Raw genomic sequence first — 23,030 nt, 5'->3', positions numbered from 1 at the left:
ACTTTAACATCGTGTAGATAATTAAAACTACCGTTGCGACCTTATTTTACTTATGCCTTCTGAATATCGCTCTAATCAACAATGTAGACAAGGGCTCTCTGAATTACACACCTTTGCGGACTAATTACATTTACGAAAAAAACTGGACGGCCGCCGAAAAAAAAGGTTTTAAAAAACAAAGACTTTTCGGGAATTCCCCTAATAATAGTAAAAGATCGAAGAAAGCTTCACTTTTATATGTTGTTATGGGAACGGAATGTTATAAAAATAAAGATTAATTGTCCCATATATTATCCAAACTATTTTTTTATTATTTAGACAAATAGCACTTTAGTCGTGTGTGTGAGACCACGGAAATTGTAAAATATTCGAATCGTCAAAAGAATATGTATAATGACAGTAATAAACCACGAGATTAAATCGTATAAGTCATTTAATAAAACTAAAATAGTATACATACTTAATGTGATTTATGTTTGAAAATCAAACGACACTTTCCCTGAATATCATATTCAGAGTTAAAAATTATTAACACAATTACTTGTGACACAAAATAATGGTTTGGGTTCTCATCATACATACGTTCATGTAACAAATTCATTTCATTTAAGAATAGTGTGTGTAAGTCATTTTCACGCTTATTGTTTCGGTCATGACATGCTTCGTCGCTGCAACCTTACAAACTACTGGACCGCAGAAATACTGGAAATTAATTAAAGGATTCACCCTAAAATGTTGCCAGCTATGCAGTGTGCTTAGTGCGAGTTTTTTTAACGTTCTCGATCGCGTAAAACTTAACATAAATTTGCTTGGATTTGGAACAACTTCCCTTCGTTTGCCGCTAGAGGCGCTTTTCAAATTCCATACAAATTTGAGTTAACTTTTACGCCATCGAGAAATTAAAAAACTCGCACTAAGCACACTGACCTACTGTATCATTATTGTGCTGTGACAAAATCCATGTTCGTGGTGTTCGTAGTGGATTCTACTCTGACGTAGTATGAACGTTTGGAAAAGTGTTTACAAATAGTATATTATTGACTGACAATTTAGGACTACGGTATTCAAAAATATAAAGTTTTCCGAAATTTATTTTAGCAAAACTTTGATTTGTCGAAAAACTACAAGCTCAAAATGAAGAATTTTAGAAGGAAACGTTTAGTAAAAAAAATTATATGTTTGGTGCTATATCATGATGGTACGGTAGAAAAATTTCAAACAACCACATTTTTAACACATATTAATCGCGATTTCTACTATTTTAGTAGAAAACGTTGTTACTCTAGTAACACGGGTATTAGAAATATATTTAAGGCCAATGAACTTGTATCCGGCTAATTTCATAATAAAAAAATATATAATATATATTTAAAAAAATAAATTGGGTTGTTGGAATGTGTGTGGACAGATCCGTCGGAGTCCCGATGACTAGAGCGCGCGCGGGCCAGCGGCGACCACACCCGTCACTAGCCGCGCTCGCTCCGACTCTCTCCTAACGTTCACGTAACCGATACATTAACATTCCCCCACCACACTCCGTTCCCGCGCTTTACATGGCATGGCTTTGGTTTCGTTTTCTTACGATCTAGACTTTGGGATCACACGAGTTCGGATCTGATCTTTTGAAAATATTCGCTCCTACACGGATTTTCACGTGATTGAAAATGTAGATATCCGACCTTGTGCCTCTGATGTCTAGAAATATATGACGCGTTTATCTGCACCTATCTATGATTACACTGAAATTTCAGTGTTACCAACATAACATAAATTATTTTTGATTATCGTAGTGATGAAAGACAATTAAAGAATTAATTCAAATCAACCAGTAGACTTTGATGCAGTTAATTAAAAAAAACTGCTGAATGATAATCTTTGTATAATCTTGATTAGTAAGTACTATTTCTATTCTTGTAACCGCATACTCTGTCAATATTTTACAGAGCACAGTCTTTGGACTATATGAAACAATGACTTATGGTTGGTTGGTTATCTATGCGCTACTGTCTGAGATTTCTGTCATAGATCATGTATTGGCTACATTGAAAGTTTTTAGTAAATAACGGTACTTTTTAGTATATAAAACGCGATTCCAACCCATCTACTGGATGAACAAACAAACACATTTTGTTTGGATTTGATGTTATAAATTCTCTCAACTTATATATCTAATCGTGATTAGGTAGTTGCAGATTTTTATTATACTTGTGCATTACCGTTGTCTAGTTGTAGTAATTTAGAATCCCCATAGATGTCTCCAAAAACACTGTTACTTTTAGAAAAAATTATATCGTATTGAAACTGTAATAAATTGACATATAATTAATTATATTATTAAATAAATTAAATAATAAAAAAAGTTATGCATGACTTGACCGTACACATCAGTGTTCAACTAAGGAATTAAGTTTAAGTGAAATAAATAAATAATACAAGGAGCATGAGCCGATTGCAGATAATAAATATAGAGAAAAAAAAAAAAAAAAAAAAAAAACAAGGAGCATGATTGTTAGAATTAGATCAAGATAAATGAGTTATTCGACTGCCCATAATGATTTCATGAGAACCAGGAACTCCATTGTTGATATTACTGCTTCAGAAACACCACAATATTCGTTTCTTTTATTAAAAAGTAAAGAATCTTTATTACAATTTTGTAATCAGATCTGATTCAAAATTGTAAGTACATTTAGAATTTTTTCTCAAGATGATAAATCTAGTTCTCACGATTCATGGGATATAAATGTACTCTCGCTTTTGATTTGAAATTTTATGACTTCATTGTTTATTTCTAACTAATTTAAAGATATAAAATGTGACGCACGTTGTATTGGTTAGTTGTGGAGATTTACACTAGTCGATTTCTTGGCTAGTCTTTAACCGCTGCAAAGGGAGAGTTGTATTCAAAATTAAATGGATAAAAAAAAAGAAGAAAAGACGCCCTTTTTCTGTTTTTTCTTTTGGTGTCCACTCACAAAAACGCATTTGTTTTTTGGATGTATAAAAAAAAAGAGTATGTATAGATTTGTTTTATAGTAATTGTACGTATACGATACAGGTGCAGTCGCGGGCGTTGGACGTGTGTGGGGCGCCGAGCGCATGGATGTGGAAAGCGCGCGGCGCGATGACGACATGCTGCCCGCAGTTTGCACGCACAGCCCCGTCGCTATACACTAGCGCCCCCTGCACCCCCGCGCCCCCCGCACCGCCGCGGCTGTCGCGCGACCCACGCGCGCGCGGACTATCGACAGTTGTGTGTGTGTGTCGGTGGAGGCGAGCACGCCGCGATCGAACGGTATCGTCCGGTGTCGGGCGTCTGCAGTGTTGGTTCGTAACGTACGTTATATGACGCGCGATAAGTCTGACTGTTAAACAAAAAAACAAACGTAAACTGTTGTGGTGACCGTGTATCTCGTATTATTTGTTCTTGATCGCTTCAACGACAGTACTTAGAAGAATGTTCCGGGCGATCGTGCCGTTTCTGTTCTGAGCGACCGGACGCGACGGGGGCATGAAGGCTACGTTTTTTTATTGTTACGCAATGCATATCAAGGACGCAATATGGTAGTAAATAAATATTGTATATATATTTAAAAAGAAAAAAAAAATAGTAAACAGGACTAATCGATACAGACTGCAACGTTAACTGGATAATGTATAGTTTAGTTACGATCTATGGCTAGTTAGGCTTTCTTTCAGTTATATGTAAAATAACGCGAGCTTTATATAATTTCTAAACTGTCGGCAACTGATGACTGAAATACAAAGGGCCAATCAGAATTTGATTTATACAAAAACACGTACAAAAACGTAATATGAATAAAAATTTCACTGACAATTTGTATTTGTGTAAATAAACCTTTCGATTCGACACATCTTTTGTGTTTATGATTATAGTTTTTTTTTTATATATACATATATATATCTATAAAACGACGCCCTCGCATTTCAGTGTTGTTGTGTAATGGTAATTTGAAAGTCGACTGCGGCGGTCCACTTTCAACCGCCGGTATCAAAATAAATATATACATAGTTATTTTTGACCCATCGGATTATTCAAACGATGCGTATAACAGTAATAGTGAATAGTTAACATCTGTAAACCACGAAAATGTACATGTAGGTTACGAATGTTGAAACATATATAAATATAACAAATATATATATTATATAAAAATATTTATTAATAAAAAATCGGGTATTTCAAAATAGGACTAAATTAAACTGAATTAATGACTCGTTCAACTAATTTGGATTTGAATCTACAATAGTATAAAAAACCTCAATGCAACAGACTGCTCGTAAAAATATTTGTAATTAAAATATTTTGTATAGCGTACACTGGAACACTGCCTTAATGTGCCGGAATATTTTATGTGAACGGCTCGCCACACAAGAGCAACTAAACAGTGCAGTTCCTCGATGATTTTAATGGTAACTATTTTATTGCCTACGATTATTGGGCAACTATTTTAGTTTACCACGATTTCTTTTGTAAGCCTTACTTATTGTACCATGTTATACTGTGATCAACGATTTTAAACTAAATTTTTGCATATAATTGAACAAAGACATATTGACATAATAATTACGTGTTAAATGCGTTGATAACTATTTATAAATTTATAAATAATAAGTAAGAATTGAAAACTTTTATATTTTTCATAAATATGTAAATATTGAAAATTGTGTATAAAGTCGTGCTTAATCGCTCGTTTGTGGCGGGCCTATTAGCCTCGGCGACTTCATTGTGGACACGGATTAGCGAAATTTTAAGTTAAATTTTAATTTAGTTGAATTGACTGAAAGGTGTGCTCATAAAGAAGTGGCCGAGGCCAATAAATTGATAGCCAATTATTTCATACTGTGAGATATTAATATGAATTTTTATAAAATTCCCCCTCTCCTATAATAACATGTATTATTTTAAAAAGAACATAAGGCTCTTTGTTTTGCGCATGAAGCATTAAAGTATTTTCAAATTATAGTACTGTATTTTATTCGAATGCGTATTGCTGTCCTTTTTAGTTGTTTGTAGATTTGAATCTATTTCTAATCTCACTGGTTTTGTACTATACATTATTCACTATGTAATGTACTGTCCTAATACTTTATTGCTTCATGATGTTAGGATCGTTAGCAGATGTATAAGGTTTAGGTATGGGATGCATATTTAATTTTCAATACAGAAATAGGATGACATTACCGAGTCAGGGCAGGTTTCCTTTTAAAAACTTCTAAGATTGTGTTCATTTCAGTACCTTATTGTAAATACATGATATCTACACTATTAAAACTTATATTTTAGTTCACTGTATTGTATGATTGACACAATAAAAATGTATGTATAGAAAATATACAGGTTGTACAATGAACATGCATGTTATATGTGACATGTAACATTTTTCTTTTAATTCCCAACGACCGTAATGTATTATTTATTAATTTAAGTAACGGCCGAGGGAATCTGCCGCACGGACGCTGTGTAAACTACGAGCTAGTCGCGAAGTTAACTGATAGAGAACACAAAACACCAACATTTAATTATTATAGTACTAAAACTACATACTCGAGAACGGCCCTAGAATGTTTGCGCTTGGGTGTTATTGTAAACGATATATTTATTTGTACTGTGACAAGAGGGACACTTGATTGTAAGAGCTGGTGGTGCGCGCGATGAGCTATAAATGTTTATTTCCTATCGGATTGTCAGTTCGCAGGCAATGTAACAATAAAAGGATAGAGCTTTATGTCACTAAGTTTTGTATTTTAAATCAATAAACGATAGCAATGATTGCGTATTTTTTATTTATCTTCTGATTTGTAAGCAAAAATTTGGATCTCATCATTAATGAATGACATTTAATGTCATCTGTCACAAAAAAGTAATATCGAAACAGAAATTCACAACATGAGATACCATTCCTATTTCTCAGAACCCCATTATTAACCAATGCATTCTTTTTCTAGAAATGTTTCTTCTTCACTATTAAGTATATTTATTCTCCGTATTATAAAGTCTCAGTAAATGACCAACATTTTACTGACATATTTCATTTCGTTTTCATTTCATTTCATGCCGTGTTTCATTAATTAACTTCATTTCATTACATAATATTAATTATCATTTTTCATTTAAAAAAGTTTTCATTAAAATTAAAATAAGACTTGACCTAAAGGTCTTAGTTACCAGGCCATAAAATCCCTTAAATGTGTGGATTTGCGGGAATCCCTCCCTGTGGTTTTAATTTGAATCCCGAAATGTTCTGTCATATCATTTTCTCTTTTCAGTGTATCAATAGATGTACATATTTGCAGAATAGCCACCGGAGTCGCATGGTTTATCTGAAACGTGAACCTCCACGACGATATGGGTCTAGGGCCTCTTAGTAAGTATCTACAGTCGGCATCAGTGCGCCATTTTGGAAAAGCGGCACGACGCGAGAACGCTCTCATCGTGGCCGCCGGAAACTACATTCCCAATCCTGCGGACCGAATGGTAAACAGTCCACGTCGCCCAAAACACGTTATTTCGGATCCTCCCGATCCTCTAACAGTGCTTTTAGGTACCCCAAGCATCGGTCATCGTTCTCTTCGAATCCGTTACTCGCGACGAAGGGCTCGGCGAGTAATTTAGCCCACAGACACAGCCCACTGAGTTTCTCGCCGGATTTTCTCAGTGGGTCGCGTTTCCGATTCGGTAGTAGATTCTGCGAAGCACCACTGCTCTTGCTACAGTTAGTCTTAGCAACGTTGTCAGGCTTGAGCCTTGTGAGCTCACCTACTTGTTAGGGTTACGGTGAAATGTTTTTTTTATTATGGAAGGATTACTGGTGGCCCTGAGGCCTTTCCAATTTCACCAGGATAGGTGGGGGAGCAAAGGCTCAGCCAGGAGGGGTGGGATTTGCTACCAGCTGCCCGAGCGCCTCCGAAGGAGACCTAACAACTCCAGAGCAACTGCTTCGCGAATGAATCTACTACCGGATGGGAATCGCGACCCGCTGAGAAGATCCGGCGAGAAACCCAGCGGACTGATGTATGGGTTAGGTTTGCACGTCGAACTCTTTGTCCAGTTTGACGGGTACGGTTACCGGGGTCCCTAAGCTTGCTTCTAATGTTAGAGCTGAAGGCGCCTAGTGCAAAGGTTAATTTAGATCTGATGGATCCGTAAGGACGTGTCTAGGGCGTCGACGGTGACTGGCTCCTGTGTGATCAGGATTCGGGGAGTAGTCAGCGGCGGCAACGATAAGGCGGTTATCATGATGCATAGCGCTGAAATGGTCTCTCAAGACCTTCAGCTTAGGTCGGAAAAAAATCGAGGTTTGTAATTATTTCGTCTTTTTTATGTTAAATCTGGGTTTACATCTATTCTGACGACAATCCTGGTGTTACGAACTTGTGACATGCATACATATTTTATGAATAAATATGTCAGTACACAAAACTAAGTTGGTTCAGTAATAATAAAAAGGCTATATATAGTTTTTAGCATAATTTTATATTTCAAGTTACTTAATTGCGCGTATTTTTTCAGTGGGCCTAACTGGAGCAGTTTTGTTATTAAATGAAAGTCAATATGTTATAATAATACTTGTAATTTTGTACTACACATCAACTGCTCCGATAGCCGTGATCGTCTAGTGGTTAGGACCCTACGTTGTGGCCGTAGTAACCCAGGTTCGAATCCTGGTCACGGCAGTGATAACACTGTCGCGGCGGAGTTTAACTTTTTAATTTATTTTATTTACTACACATGACATAATAATAATTATTAGGAATTAAAACGAAAAATTACTATTATTAACTATTATTTTTCTTTAAAAAAATATTCCATTTTCAAAGATGACTTTTGTATACCTAAAGTAGCGCCATCTATGAAAAACTATTTACATTAAAAGGAATCGTACGTTCATGTCATTAAATAACCAGTTTGTAGCAGTGGAGGCTACACAATTTCTCTCTGAGTATTTTACACACAATGGATACTAGATGGCACTACGAGTTTTTGTTTTGGTAAAACAACGTGCCGCAGCTGTTTGAGTTCGCTATCACAGAAGTCTGTAGAGAAAAGGAGTGGTGATTAGGTATGTCTTTGCCTAAATATTACGTGTTTTCTACAGTTCACGGGTACTGTGCAGTTACTGTGCGTTAAAATGTGACAGATTAAGTTGTTCCACGTATACTCTATCGTTTGCAGTGCTTAAAATCCACGCTAAATAGTGTAATTAACGATGTAAACGTTGAAAATGACGTTTACTACGGTGCTGTTGTGAGTGTGTGTGTGAGTGACAGCATTGCTGAGCCGTTGAAGCGAAACTCAATGGAATAGGTACCTATATTAGAGTACTGGATGTGAACAGATTTTTTGGTAAGTATTGTTTTGAATTGACACGGACTTAACCTATTCGATGTGCGCCTAGAGGTCGACGTTCTTTATGAAACATTTTACGAGAAATATTTTGACCTCGATACGCTTCGTTCAAGTTGGCTCCCTTTGAAAGTCAATTTCTCGCGTTAGCAATTTTTTCTCTGCTGCCTTAGCCGCGGTCTTTCCGCACGAACGTTCTGTTTGATTAGCTAATTTATAGTTACGGCTTTAACTTGTATGGAATTCGAATTGAACCTTTACCATATTACCTTTTCCAAGAACGAAGGTTGAAATTCGTGTTTTGTTTTTCAAAAGTTTTGAACGGTGACTGATGCAGCTGGTGTTCACTTATTCCTAAAAAATTTAAATAGCTTTATTAGAGTGATCGAAATTTAGATTGGACGCGGTACAAATGAAAACTACAAAATTCAAGATTTAAGATGTTTAAAACCCGGTCGTAAACGTGTTATGTTTTTTTAAATAACTACCTACGTCATAACAATAAGTTCGTATACTTAATAAATTTCTCGTTTAATTGTTCATAAATATCTGTTTCGTTCTGTTTGCTATTTTAAAATTAAATTTAATTTATTCACTAAACTTTAACAGCCCACGGCACGTCGACATTACATACTTAGTTTAAGCTAAGAATGTATTTTAGACAATCAGCAAGAACAGGCGATATCGGCTTCCTCATTGCTAGTTATTACTGTAAAAAATAAGCATTCTTGTTCTACAGATAAAATAGCTGTTGTTGTTTAAATGAGCAGATAATGATAAGCACGAGTTGACTGACAACCGCTTAAAATTAACGTTTAAGTTTTGAATCGTTACATAGATGGGTAGTTGAACTCACTGCATACCCGTAACTACGGGATTATCGAAGGACATAAGACCTCACAATACCAATGTCATCCGTTATTTAGTTGGGAGGTTGAAACATAAATTGTATAGAAATAATATATATTCTACCTGATCGTAGTCGGAATATAATAATATTATGTCTTATTGCAGGTTCTCTGCACTTACAATGATTTTATTCAATATAGACACGACAATAAAACAATTTATCCTTTTTGCATACGCCATTTTGAATAGCAAAGTTGCTGTTATTATTATTATACACCTTAACATTCAACGCATCTTCACACTTGAAAGCCTATTTAAATAATAATATGACATGTATTCATTTATATACATAATAAACAGTTTATTACAAGAGAAAAAAATAGAAACATGATCGATGCTTCTATTCGACTGATACGCTTATTTCTGCCGTGAAGCAGTAATGCGTTTCGGTTTAAAGATGTGGGGCAGCCGTTGTAACTATACTGAGGCTTTAGAACTTATATCTCAAGGTGGGTGGCGCATTTACGGTATATATGTCTATGGGCTCCAGTAACCACTTCACACCAGGTGGGCTGTGTCGTCCACCCACCTAAGCAATAAAAAAACGTCAATGCAGGCACTAAACAAAAATCTGAAACACTAAATTTTAATATTGAATTACGAATGCACACTATGGTCGCTAATTTTAGTATTAAATTACGAATGCACACTGTGGTCGCTCTAGGCACAAATTCCTAAACTGGTTTTCAAGGTCCGAATCATAGACGGCGACTGTTTTTATCGTGATAGATGATAATTCCGTTCTACTATTCTCGAAATGAGACTTCAAAGTGTATTGACCTTGCTTTAAAACTACTTATCAGTCTGTGAGGTTTGAAGAATTTAGATACGCATAATGACTGTCATATAGAATAATACGTACACTGAAAATAAATAAATAAAGGTTTGGAGTTTTTTTAGTGTGTATATTCATCAGAAGTATTCTTCGCCTAAAAAATTGGCGCGCAGATTTTGAAAAACACTGTTGCGTCGAACACACCGTAACTTCGAAAGCGTTCGATCTTTGATTTCAATTTAACAATTACTGTAGATCTGTCATTAATGTCAAAGTCAATACACTTTTGCCATGTTGTCAGTTTTATATTTCTCTTAAAACTTTGGGAATGTCCACGTAGTTAATAAAGGTGGCGGTTCAGTTAAACAACGCAATTATTATGAAAGCTGTATTTAAAATGAATTAAAATATATACAACATTCTAGAATTAAAATATTATTTGTGTCATTTTACTTGTTTTAGTTTTGGCGGGCTTTCTGTCTCTCTACCATAGACTAAAAAATATTTGTAGAGAACGCTGCCAATGGCTATAGGTACAACTACAATTCGCCACAAAATGATTATTAAGAAGAAATTAGTGTGATCTTTCTAATTTATTCAATAGGTACCCCTTGCAACGGCTTTATAGCCTTTAGTGACTACGAGACCAAACTCGACTCTCACTTCTCAGTTCGCTACGAACATACACCACTATATCGTTCATTTTTAAAAAACTGCTTCAATTATATAATAGTAGACATTTCACACTTTCAACACACCATATAGCTCTCTCATCTGCGTACCCAAACGCGCTCGAGACGACAATCGAGCTCTGCTCTGATTGTTTATAATGTGATTACTAATCATGCCACTTCATTTATAATATTGTAAGGCTGTTGTTCGTTCACGAATCACTCCGCTTTCGCCACATCCGATGTAAACAAAAGTATCTTTTAAAAAAAAGCCTTGACAATTAGTATTAACCATTGTGATCTCGATCTTCTTCTATATTTATAATGCAGGGTGTATATATTCTTAGATTTAGGTAAGGCAGTTTTAATTGACTACTTGCAGTCCCTAGTCAGTAGTATATCTTTAAATAATTTTAAGTACATAATTGGAAAATTTTGTTGCATATGATGTGAAGTTATAAATCCAAAGAACCATCGATGATCGATATCTGTGGTTTTACCGATTCAATAAAAATAATAATAATGTTTTATTGCTCATGTTGGCAGACGAGCATACGAACCACCTGATGGTGAGTGGTTACCGTCGACCATAGATTTCAGCAATGCCAGGGGCAGAGTCAAGCCGCTGCCTACCATTGTATGAATGCTCTTTACGTACCTATTACAACATATTACGGTATTCTACGCCAGTACATATTTTTTGTGCCATTTTCTTGTCACTCTAACAACCAACACATATTCATAAAGACGTGTTTGTGAACATTTGTTATGTTATAAACTATGTAATGAGATAAATAAAAGTTTGAACTTAGAATAAATATCACTTACTTATTCACGAGGTTTACCGAAAATAGAAAATTAAAACTCATAATTTACTGAAGTAAGTTCTGGGTTGCTTCTTCCCACGAAGTTTCTTTGCCAAATTTACATTTGTAGTGTGGGCGTTCAAGTGATTACCTACGCCAACACAAATTTTAATGATTCGCACTGCCTATTATTAATTCGACCAATACTGTTATTTACGGCTTTTAATTGCAAATACGGTACGGGACTGTCAAAGCAGACTAGACGGAACGATTGCGAAATGTCAAATCGACATTAGTTTTGGTGGCAATTGTAAAATTATAATCTACTAGCGGACCCGGCCACACGTTGCTGTGGCTGTGGCTTAGGTTTTTGTTTCTAAATAACTCGCGGCCGCCTATGCTAATACCAAAAATTGACAACGTAAGAACAATTGGATTTCACTGTATTGCGTTTACTACGAAATAAATTTCACTTATACTTTAGCCTCAGAAACACGTGGTGCTTATGCCATTAAATTGTAGCTTATGTGAAACGTTGGTATTTTTAGCACAGCGCCATCTATGAGATATTAAAGTCACAGTATAACAATTGTCTGTAAAAACTGATTTAAGGCGCCATCTGTTTTAGACTTATGAAACTTACAATTAATAACAAAAATCAACATAAGAAATCATTTTATTGTTAATTAATAAATATTGCGACCATTCTTCGAAATAAAAACCATCCTATCTCTCAAGTTGGATCGAACTGCACATGGTGTGCGAATTTTATTATAATCGGTTAAGTGGTTTAGGAGTCCATCGAGGACAAACATTGTGACACGAGATTTATATATATTAAGATAAATATTACCTAACTGTTATTGGACTACGTAAGTAATTGTGAGAATTTAGTATTCAAATTTAGTACATATAAAATCGTTGTAATGTTATGTTACTACAAAGCTAAGTAGGCATTGGTTTGGCTTTGGGGGAATAACAGGGGATTGCCTATGTCCCTAAGCGACGATAATTACTGACTATTTGGCAGGCCTCTTGTGCCTATAATGGCAATAAAAAATAGTAAACATAACATTTAAGCATCCTTAGGATATCACAACAAATCCAAAAAGTTCAGTTCAAATAATGTCAATATTTTTATGTTTAACAACCTGTCAGATGTGATTGATGTTTTAACATAAATCTTTAGGAATAAATTATATTTAAAAAATTTCGTGTGACCAAATTCGCAAACGCATATAAAACAACATAAACATGTCTAAAAATTCCTCAGCAACGGTCTCATTAAAGAAATCATCTACAAAACGTCCTAGAGAATTAGGTGAAAAGGTAGTTGATCACCCACAAATAGCCTTGGCTGCAATAACATCCTACAAAAAACAGATCGAAATAAGTGAATTCATAAACTTCCTTTTAGAAGCACTGGAGCGTAATGCCGTATGGCTGAATACTCTAGTTGGGAACCAGAACAATTTCAAATGTGCCTTAATGGTTGGAGCTGGCCCGAACCGATTCCAGATCCAAGAAATCATTTACCCAGCACGGAATAACAATGTAAAATTAGAAGTCGAGCTGAAAGACTCTGAAGATCACGACAAAATAGCAGTGGCCGCAGTCTTGCAACTTAGCAATGCAGACATTACCAATCTTTTAAAGTACATCAAGACCCGCCTGTTCGAGAATTCGATGTTGAAAGACGATCTTCTAAAAGGCAAATCGATGGGAGTAGGTTTCGCCTTATTGAGACCTTTTAACGATAAGCAATATCGTGTAATGGAAAGAATTGTTATCAGCAGCCCTACTAAATGCCTAACGACAGTCAAGAAACGTAAAGACGAGAAAATATTCAATGCACCGCCTATAAAGCGTACAAAAAAGATCCTTACTTAAAATTACGAAACTAGAGATTTTAACACAAACAGTTTGTGCATAAAATGGAATATCGTTATGGTGCACCACGGGGTCATGTACGGCTTAATGGACGCAATTTGGACTGATTGTGAAACGGAGCTCAATAGTAAATTATACTCATTTTTGCAATGATCGTTTCCGATTACCTATGATGGATAGGGCGCATTAGCGGTGATGCGGCCACTGAATATAAACTGACAATGTTATTTTCGTTACGGTTTTTAATTCTTAAATTGTGTTTTAAGTTTCGAATAGTTTTGTGAAGCGACTTATAAAAAATATATTAAATAATAGTATTTATTGGATTTTTCTTCTCACAGTTAAAAGAACGCACGTCTTATTGGAATGCCTAAAATACAATCATTGAATAATTTATAATATTTATATACAAAGGCAAATTTTTACATAACTGAAAATATTCTAAACGCACCGTGTATGTACTTAACAAACTTGTAAAAACACGGTTCCTTTTTTCTCTCACTGGGGAAGCCGTCTCGCCAAAGATCAATATCTGTGAAATCGGACCAGTCGTGCGCGATCTAACTTATAGCCACAAATCCTTCCAACAATAACTTATTATGTCGTCACACGATTCATGCTGGTCTTTATATAATAACAGTTGTTTTACTGTACAAAATATAGCTTCGGTTGAAGGATATTAGTATAAATTTCAAGAAAAAACTCTGGGAAACTCGACTAATTTAAGTACATTCGAAAAAAATTGGCGAGTCGTAAAGTTGGCGAAAGATTGTGGGACCGGTTAGGTAGAAAGTTGGATTTTGAAATCAGGAAACATTTTGTTAGGGCCCTTTTTATATGTATAATGTAGATAGAGATCTTTAACCTATTCGTAAGTATACGAAGACAGCATTAGTGTTATCGAAGCTGCCGCTGCATATATTACAAAACTGGCTCACTCAATAGCCAACCATCGCCTGCGCCCTATGGCGTCTTGATGGACTCACCTTATCCACTCTCGGTGATGTTGGATGTGAGTAGTTCTAAATTTTATAGCCAAAGTATAGTTCCCTGATTTTCAGGACATAACACCAGTTTGTTTCTTGCCGGATCTTTTCAGCGGGTTGCCATCCCAATATAGTGATAGATGCATTTGCGAAACCGCTGTCTTTGAGATATTAGGCTTCTTTTGGAAGCACTCGGGCAGTTGCCAGGAAACCGTTTTTCTCTAGCGAACCCTTGAGCTTCGCCTGTATGTACTGGCGGGAAAAGGTTCTGACCACCCTCCATCCACCTCCATCGACCAATACCTGCTTGGAACACTAATTCTATTGTGGTTTTAGTTCACCTGTATTATACTGTAGTGGACAGAGCTCAGTATAACTAATAATATTAGTATTTCTGAACATCGGAAAATAGCCGGGAAACTTCGCGATCTGCTTATCGGCGTACATAAATCAATTTGAATCATGGGCCCACAGCGAAGCTAGATGTAAGTCGGGTCTCAAATCCCTTTTTCTAACTTGGGACCTTTCGGATTAAGGGCGTTCTGGCCGTTGTGTAATTGGCGTAATAGTTGCTTGATTTATGGCTTCTTTGGGTGTTCAGTTTATGCAAACACATCGAAATACAGCCAAGATGGATTCTGCTAAAATAAATGCAAATGTTTTGTTTAATGGGGAAATGTTTAGGTATATGTAATAAGTTTTGTACCTATGTAGGTTGGCAATTAAAAAAATATCCATCGAAAATTGTCGGTTTACCGTAGGACATGATATTTCGAAAATATCATTGACTCTAATTAATACCGAAGCCCAGAGTTTTAATAACAGAGCCAAAATAGGGAAATACATATTTTTACGTCGACTGCCCTAAGTTCAGATTTTATCAGCAATCAACAGCACAGCCAGGCTACTGTAAAGCTCGCCCTTTGTTGTATAGTTTTCTAAGATTCTTAAGCAAACAACTCTTGTTAAGTGTAATTACAGAGGTCGTAAACAGATTCCTATCGACTTGAAAGAACTTGTTAGTTACCGGGCTACTACTTCAGTTATAACAGGCTACTGACGAAGGCAAACACATATGTTTTGTAGAAAATATTCAAATAAAAAACGGCCTTTGTTTGAATTCTATCACAAAAGACTTTTTTTTTATTCCTTAGATGTGTGGACGAGCTCACAGCCCACCTGGTGTTAAGTGGTTACTGGAGCCCATAGACAACTACAACGTAAATGCGCCACACACCTTGAGATATAGTTCTAAGGTCTCAGTATAGTCACAACGGCTGCCCCACCCTTCAAACCGAAACGCATTACTGCTTCACGGCAGAAATAGGCGGGGCGGTGGTGCCTACCCGTGCGGACTCACAAGAGGTCCTACCACCAGTAAAAAGGTAAACCAGTAAGACTTTCAGTGCCAGGTTATATGGAATACTTTGACGTGAAGTAGCAATACTTGTGACAACAAAATTAGGTCATTTGTTTCTTAACCAAAATACCCATGGTGAATAGCATGGAATAGAAGCGATAAAATTAATTAAATCTAGGTCTTTGACAGTATAACAAATTTATCTCAAGTCCTCGAAGATTTATGTGCTTGTTTCCTTTTGTATTTTGGACTTTATCTATAAATCAATTTTTTTCTTTGGACGACAAGAACAGTATTCAGTGAATCATCTAATCACATACCAATGTTTTTCTTGTCAATGACAAGACAAGACAAGACAAGAGTGTAGATGGGATTTAGCTCACGAAATTCGACACTTATTGCTATTTGGTGACACGTTCATGTATTAGTTTTTATATCACTTGCTTCTAACAGGTTTTGTGATTTTTGCGACAAATATTTGTTGTATCTGAATCCTGTTATTAACGAAATGAATTTTTAGCATAAAATTAAAATAAAGACGGTTATTTTTTGTGTCTTTAGTACGATAACAGAATCCAGTATCCCATCCTTGCGATTTAAATCAACATTTAAAATTATTGTTTACAATGTTTTTCAATAGTGTTATGGCCCGTTTTTTTATTAGCTTATTGTAGCTAACGGGTATACAGCTATAATGTGACTGTTATGATGTCATTACCAAGTAAATACAACGTTAAAATGCTACTAAACATGAGCATTTGCCATGTGTTGGTGTTACGTTAGGTACATACTCTTCTTTGTCTCCCTCCACCTTACCTGGAGTGCTCTGAGGAATTATTTGAGATGATTCCATCATCTCTTTTTTACTATCGCACCGCCCGTCACCGGAGTAGAGTTCATCCATACTAACTGGAGCCACTGCGTTCATTCACAGTGCGTTTCCAGAGATCTTTTTTGCCACGTAGGTACCATTCGGCTTTAGAATCCCCTTCACGGCGTTTCCTGAGCGCTATGACTTGTCCTTCTTCAAACGAGGCTTGTGGAGAGTATTAAGTCGTATGCAGCGGCTTGGCTCTGCCCCTGGCATTGCTGACGTCCATGAGCGACGGTAACCACTTACTATCAGGTGGGCCGTATTCTTGTCTGCCTGCTCGGGAAATAAAAAAATATCCCATTAGGTGGGCGCGGCACAGCAAATTTTTCTATTGCATTCTCCTCTATCAGCTGCCATCTCAACCCTAACTCCTTTTTCTCCCATGTCGTCATTCACACATTCCATCCACGTTTTTCTCGGTGGACCTCTTCTCTCTTTACCTTGCACTACCATTTCCATACATCCCAAGTACACGTATCTTTTCTATACGCAACGCATGTCCAAACCACGCTATCCGTTAGGTATGCTGTGTTAGGTACATACGAGATTCCGAAAATACTGAACTAGTCAAAAAAGCACAAACGTTGCTTGGCGTTGCGAACCCCAGCAATCGATTCCTGGCGGGGCAGAGCCTTAACTTGGCAAGGGGAGTAACATGACGTGGCACCATCAGCACGACGACAACTTCAACCGGTTGGAGCACAGTCTTCAGTGCTGAGAATAATAATATTCGCTAACGAGACAGACATATAATGTACCTACGGAAATAAATTGACCATTTTAATGACAAGTCTTTTAAGTTAAGAGCAGGCAGACATAGCTGGACGGTAAGTACGTGGATATAAAAATAATCGGAGTAGATGAATAGAACGTTTAGAATTAGAAAATGTGAGTGGGCATATATTTTGAAATCGTCGTGGCCTAAAGGATAAGACGTCCAATATATTCGTATCTAGCGATGTACCGGTGTTCGAATCCCAGGCGGGTACCAATTTTTCTAATGAAATATGTACTTAACAAATGTTCACGATTGATTTCCATGGTGAAAGAATAACATCGTGTAATAAAAACCAAACCTGCAAAATTATAATTTGCGTAATTACTAGTTGTAGGAACTCTTGTTAGTCCGTACGGGTAGGTACCACCACCCTGCCTTTTTGCGTCGTGAAGCAGTAATGCGTTTCGATTTGGCGGGTGGCGGCATTTACGTTGTAGATGTCTATGGGCTCCGGTAACCACTTAACACCAGGTGGGCCGTGACCCGTCCACCCAACTAAGCAATAAAAAAAACACATCCGGTTGTTAACCACAGATATGTTTCGTATTTCTCCTGATTTGCCACAAGCAATAACTGTTAAGTTTCACACGAACGTTTGAACAGTAATTGAACATGTAATGTTTTTATGTAAAACTCGAAAGATATGTGTAGGAAATTGTGAAAGGAGGTAATAACCGTTTTGTTGGAACAAATGCATCCTCGATGGCGCCCAACATAAAGTACCTCCATAAAAGGAAACTGCTTTAAGGGTTAGATTTTTATTTTAAACATAGAAAGGGATTTTGATGGCCTCTCAAGTCGTGAGGCGTTAGATTTAGAGCTTGTGAACAGGAATAATAAGACTGCGTAAAGATTAATACTTTGATGAAATGTGAAATTGGCTAAGGTGTGAAATTATCTAAAATTATTTTGTCCAATAGTCCACAAATTGCACAAATTTTTACTGGTGGTAGGACCTCTTGTGAGTCCGCGCGGGTACGTACCACCACCCTGCCTATTTTTGCCGTGAAGCACTAATGCGTTTCGGTTTGAAGGGTGGGGCAGCCGTTGTAACTATACTTGAGATCTTAGAACTTATATCTCAAGGTGGGTGGCGCATTTACGTTCTAGATGTCTATGGGCTCCAGTAACCACTTAACACCAGGTGGGCTGTGAGCTCGTCCAGCATCTAAGCAATAAAAAAATAAAAACGTGATATTTGCTGATTGGACTGCGAGAATTTTTTGCATAATAAAAATTCACGTTGATTATAGACAAACATTTCCAGTTGATTTGTGATCTTTCAGTTTAAGCTAATGTAGAAGCTAGCTGCTAAGTCCTTTACAGAACATGTCTTATAAATAAAACTGGTTGTTCTTTTTTTTTTATCAAATAATTATAATGTCATTTCAATATTACAGTAAAAACTTTCCGGTTTTTTAATTTCAGCGAACGACGTTTAAATCCCTGCGAGTCCTTCACAAGGATCCTATTAAAATAAATCCGATGCAGTATAATTCAGGCTAATGTGCCCTGTGTGACACCTTTCCCCTTAATGCTCATATTAATTCAACAGTAATGGCTATTAGACGAGAAGCCGGATCGGGAAATAACGATTTCGCTGTAGTCATGTTTAAATAGTCATAACTGTAGGGCTAGGGTGGCCAACCGGTAGATCACGATCGACCAGTCGATCGTGGCTATTAGTTCAGTCGATCGTGGCCAGACAAAAAATATAAATAGCCATATAGAACAGACTGCGCAACGTAATCACCCATTGGTGCACGCATTATCTTCATCTTGTATAATTTGTTAATGACCACATTATTTATCCTCTCTTCTACACTATAGTTCTTTTTTAATATGTTATTTCAGGTGTATTTTAATATTTCTAAAAAAAATTTTTTTTTTATTTTTATTGCCTAGATGTGTGGACGAGTTCACAGCTTACCTGGTGTTAAGTGGTTACTGGAACCCATAGACATCTACAACGTAAATGCGTCACACACCTTGAGATATAAGTTCTAAGGTCTCAGTATAGTTACATCGGCTGCCCCACCCTTCAAACCGAAACGCATTACTGCTTCACGGCAGAAATAGGCGGGGCGGTGGTACCTACCCGTGCGGACTCACAAGAGGTCCTACCACCAGTAATTACGCAAATTATAATTTTGCGGGTTTGATTTTTATTACACGATGTTATTCCTTCACCGTGGAAGTCAATCGTGAACAATTGTTAAGTACGTATTTCATTAAAAAAATTGGTACCCGCCTGCGGGGTTCGAACACAGTTGCATCGCTATATACGAATGCACCGGACGTCTTATCCTTTAGGCCACGACGACTTCAATTAAGAAAATATACTACTTATTTGTAAACTGAACTACATTATTTCATTAAATTTCAGGAAAGGTCATTCGGTAGATCGTAGACTGTTTCGTCTGTAGACAGTAGATCTTGGTTCTAATCAAGTTGGCCACCCCTGCTGTAGGGCATCGATTTGTTCCTCAAAATGTGTTTTAGTTTTTTAATGCGTGATATTATAGCGATGTAGAACAACGTTGAAAATATTATTTTTTAATATTATAATATGATTTTTTTTTTACCTATTCGCCAGTAGTTACAATGGAGCATTGTGGCTCCAGCTTGGTTGGTGAGAGAGCTCACGAGGTTCAGCTTGAGAGAACTCTATAAGAACTGTCCTAGCAAGAGCAGTGCTTCGCTGAACTGCGACTTACTGAAAAGATCCGGACAGAACCTCAGGTAGTAAATTTTAATAAAAAAATTTAGATGACCAATAATCGAAAAATGTCAGTATTTTATTTTTCAAATATTAATAAAACTTTAAAATTAGTTTCTGTCGTTAAACAACTACTGGTAGTTTTTGTTAAATGTCCAAAGTGTAAGAGACGTGTTTCAAATCTAGAGAATCGATGAATATGATACTACTTTAATATTATTATATTTCTAAGCATCATTTTTTTAAGTTTGTCATCCACGTATCATTTTCGTAACTTATTATTTCACGAGGTTATAAAAGCTTTCAAGACTGTCATTATAAATACTTTTGATGTTTTTTCTAGTCTGAGATGGGCTTCGTCGTATTTCAGATACTTTTTTATTACGTACTAGCTGACCCGGTAGACTTTGTAGTGCCTTAATTGATAAATAAAAGACCTAAACTTTTGTATAAAATAAACTTAAAACAAACAAAAGGAATCCGTCAGACGGGGAACACATCAAAGGGTAACCAAAATTGTTATTTTTATTTACTTCCGTGCATTTTCATATTTATCTATCTTTTAAACCTTCTCTGGACTTCCACAAATAATTCAAGACCAAAATTAGCCAAATCGGTCCAGCCGTTCTCGAATTTTAGCGAGACTAACGAACAGCAATTCATTTTATATATAACTAGTCAGGTCATAAGTATTGTCACACAGTAAAAACTTTTCTTTTAGAATGCTGGCTACAAAAAAGTTTATTGAATTCGAATTTCGAATTGTTCATGAAAATAAAAATGTATAATTTTAGAATTTTACTCATTTTTAAATATGGAGTGGACGCTTAAAGAAGACCGTGTTGCAGTTATTGCGTTGCATCGTTGCGGTTACGCGCCAATTCAAATTTTTAACATACTGAAAAATTTGAATATAACCAAAAGATTCGTTTATTGTACCATCAAACGATACAATGAAGACTCTAGTGTAGATGACAGGTCAAGAAGTGGTCGCCCTCGGTCTGTTAGGACTCCAGCAGTGATAAAAGCTGTGAAGGCGCGAATTCAGAGAAATCCCAAACGTAAGCAGAAACTGTTGGCCCTTCAGATGGGGTTAAGCAGAACCACGGTGAAAAGGGTGTTAAATGAAGACTTAGGGCTTCGGGCATATCGAAGAAAAACAGGACATCGTTTGAATGCTCGTCTAATGGACCTGAGACCGAAGAGATGCCGCGCTTTGTTGAAGCGGTACGCGGGAAAAAAATATCGGGAAATTCTTTTTTCGGATGAAAAAATTTTTACCGTAGAAGAGAGCTACAACAAACAAAATGATAAGGTGTACGCACACAGTAGTGAAGAAGCGAGCAACCGTATTCCGCGTGTCCAACGAGGTCATTTTCCATCCTCGCTCATGGTATGGTTGGGAGTTTCTTATTGGGGCTTAACAGAGGTAGGTACATTTTTGTGAGAAAGGTGTAAAAACGAATGCAGTCGTGTATCAAAATATAGTCCTGACGAACCTTGTGGAACCTGTTTCTCATACCATGTTCAATAACAGGCACTGGGTATTCCAACAAGATTCGGCGCCAGCTCATAGAGCGAAGAGCACACAAGACTGGCTGGCGGCGCGTGAAATCGACTTCATCCGGCACGAAGACTGGCCCTCCTCCAGTCCAGATTTGAATCCGTTAGATTACAAGATATGGTAACACTTGGAGGAAAAGGCGTGCTCAAAGCCTCATCCCAATTTGGAGTCACTCAAGACATCCTTGATTAAGGCAGCCGCCGCGATAGACGACTGGCCGCGCAGATTGAAGGCCTGTATTCAAAATCACGGAGGTCATTTTGAATAAACTTTAGTGTCATAAGAATCTATGTTTTGTTAAGTTCATTTTGGTATATGAATGGTTACATAATGAATAAACTTGTTACAATTATTTTACATTACACTTGTGACAGAATTTATGACCTGACTAGGTATAGATAGATATCGGTGAATCAGCTCACGGTCCAGTTCATGTAAGTGTCGCCACCCACCCTGAAACATGAGATTGGAGTATCCATTGACTTATAACGGTTATCCAGTCACACCTTTCGAACAGGAATCCGAGATTGCTTCGCTGTTGAAATTGGCCAGATGGTGGTACCCCCTTATGCGGGCTTACAGTGTATCTATCTACCACTAATAATTACGCAACTTTTTGCGACTTTTTAATTTTAGTTTCACGATGTTATTTCGTCATCTTGGAAATCTTTCGAAGCACATATTAAGTGTGTATTTCCGAAGACCAATCGGTACCTCCCCGCGTGATTTGAACTTTTTTTTTATAGGATTGAAGGATTACTGGTGGCCCGGAGGCCTTTCCAGTTTCACCAGGACAGGTCCGGCCTGCTCGCATCGGTCTATACGACTACACCGGGCGTCTTCACTTTTAAGCTAGGATATATTCTAAGCTAAGACTTATTGAATTACACATCTGTGTACAATCTATTTTTCGTTTATTACATAACTCGATTACGTTCACGCAACAGCGTGTGTAAAGTGGACTCCTTCCATTAAAAAGCTGCTTGCTAAAACGTGAATGCATTTACACATCTGTCCTCGAGGCGAAACCGCGCCCAACAATGCGAGACCCGGTTTTGTAAGGTTTCCCATAATTGCGCCGGCTCTTGTATTGTTAGACGAGTTATAATTCATCGACCCTCTTAGCTGTCCACCTGCTTCCTTTCAGGTTATGTCAACGCGTGTTAAGGGAAAGGTATGTACAATTTATTTGACGACGATAATGTTCTTAACACTTTACAATATATTTAGGTCAGACGTGGAAAGTTGTTAAAAAATATCAATTACCCCCTAAAAGGGACCTCATTAAACAATCTATAACAATAAGGTTTTTTTACACTCAGACCTTATG

General features: G+C 36.8%; 3 protein-coding genes, 1 long non-coding RNA gene and 1 other non-coding gene across 22 annotated transcripts in view; 4 read left to right on the top strand and 1 right to left on the bottom strand.

Annotated features, from left to right (window-relative positions):
• The window catches only part of LOC101738805 (serine/threonine-protein kinase minibrain), a 119,986-nt gene extending 114,192 nt beyond the window's left edge, over positions 1-5,794 (top strand). For 6 of the 7 annotated variants that reach the window (XM_004928140.4, XM_038017298.2, XM_062673607.1 and 3 more), the window contains one exon: positions 3,059-5,794. In XM_004928140.4, coding sequence (XP_004928197.1) covers positions 3,059-3,177 — 119 coding nt within the window. In that variant the 3' untranslated portion in view covers positions 3,178-5,794. Of the gene's footprint in view, positions 1-1,408; positions 1,504-3,058 lie in introns of all 7 variants that reach the window. The other variant, XR_009975512.1, reaches the window with a different exon arrangement.
• LOC119629861 (uncharacterized) lies at positions 416-11,742 on the bottom strand. The gene is made up of 3 exons (XR_009975513.1): positions 11,552-11,742; positions 8,638-8,722; positions 416-702 (listed from the first exon to the last, which is right to left on the bottom strand). It is a non-coding gene; the product is annotated as an uncharacterized LOC119629861 (long non-coding RNA).
• TRNAH-GUG (transfer RNA histidin (anticodon GUG)) lies at positions 7,627-7,698 on the top strand. The gene has a single exon. It is a non-coding gene; the product is annotated as a tRNA-His (tRNA).
• LOC101741393 (uncharacterized protein CG43867) overlaps positions 8,040-23,030 on the top strand; it is a 369,159-nt gene continuing 354,168 nt past the window's right edge. For 8 of the 12 annotated variants that reach the window (XM_062673595.1, XM_038017280.2, XM_038017281.2 and 5 more), the window contains exon 1: positions 8,041-8,368. The gene's annotated coding sequence lies outside the window, so the exon portion shown is untranslated. Of the gene's footprint in view, positions 8,369-23,030 lie in introns of all 12 variants that reach the window. The other 4 variants (XM_038017284.2, XM_038017287.2, XM_038017282.2 and 1 more) reach the window with 2 other exon arrangements.
• Positions 12,505-13,736, top strand: LOC105841974 (uncharacterized). The gene has a single exon (XM_012692117.3). The coding sequence runs from the start codon at positions 12,784-12,786 to the stop codon at positions 13,417-13,419; it is 636 nt and encodes a 211-aa protein (XP_012547571.1). The 5' UTR covers positions 12,505-12,783; the 3' UTR covers positions 13,420-13,736.

Source organism: Bombyx mori, chromosome 18 (assembly GCF_030269925.1).
Source record: "Bombyx mori chromosome 18, ASM3026992v2".
In the NCBI taxonomy this organism is placed as follows: Eukaryota; Metazoa; Arthropoda; class Insecta; order Lepidoptera; family Bombycidae; genus Bombyx; species Bombyx mori.
The sequence above is the reverse complement of the archived record's forward strand: the minus strand, read 5'-3'. Positions and strand labels throughout refer to the sequence as shown.

Excerpts from the sequence above, each read along its gene's own strand:
- LOC105841974 (XM_012692117.3), top strand. The coding sequence starts at position 12,784 with ATGTCTAAAAATTCCTCAGCAACGGTCTCATTAAAGAAATCATCTACA.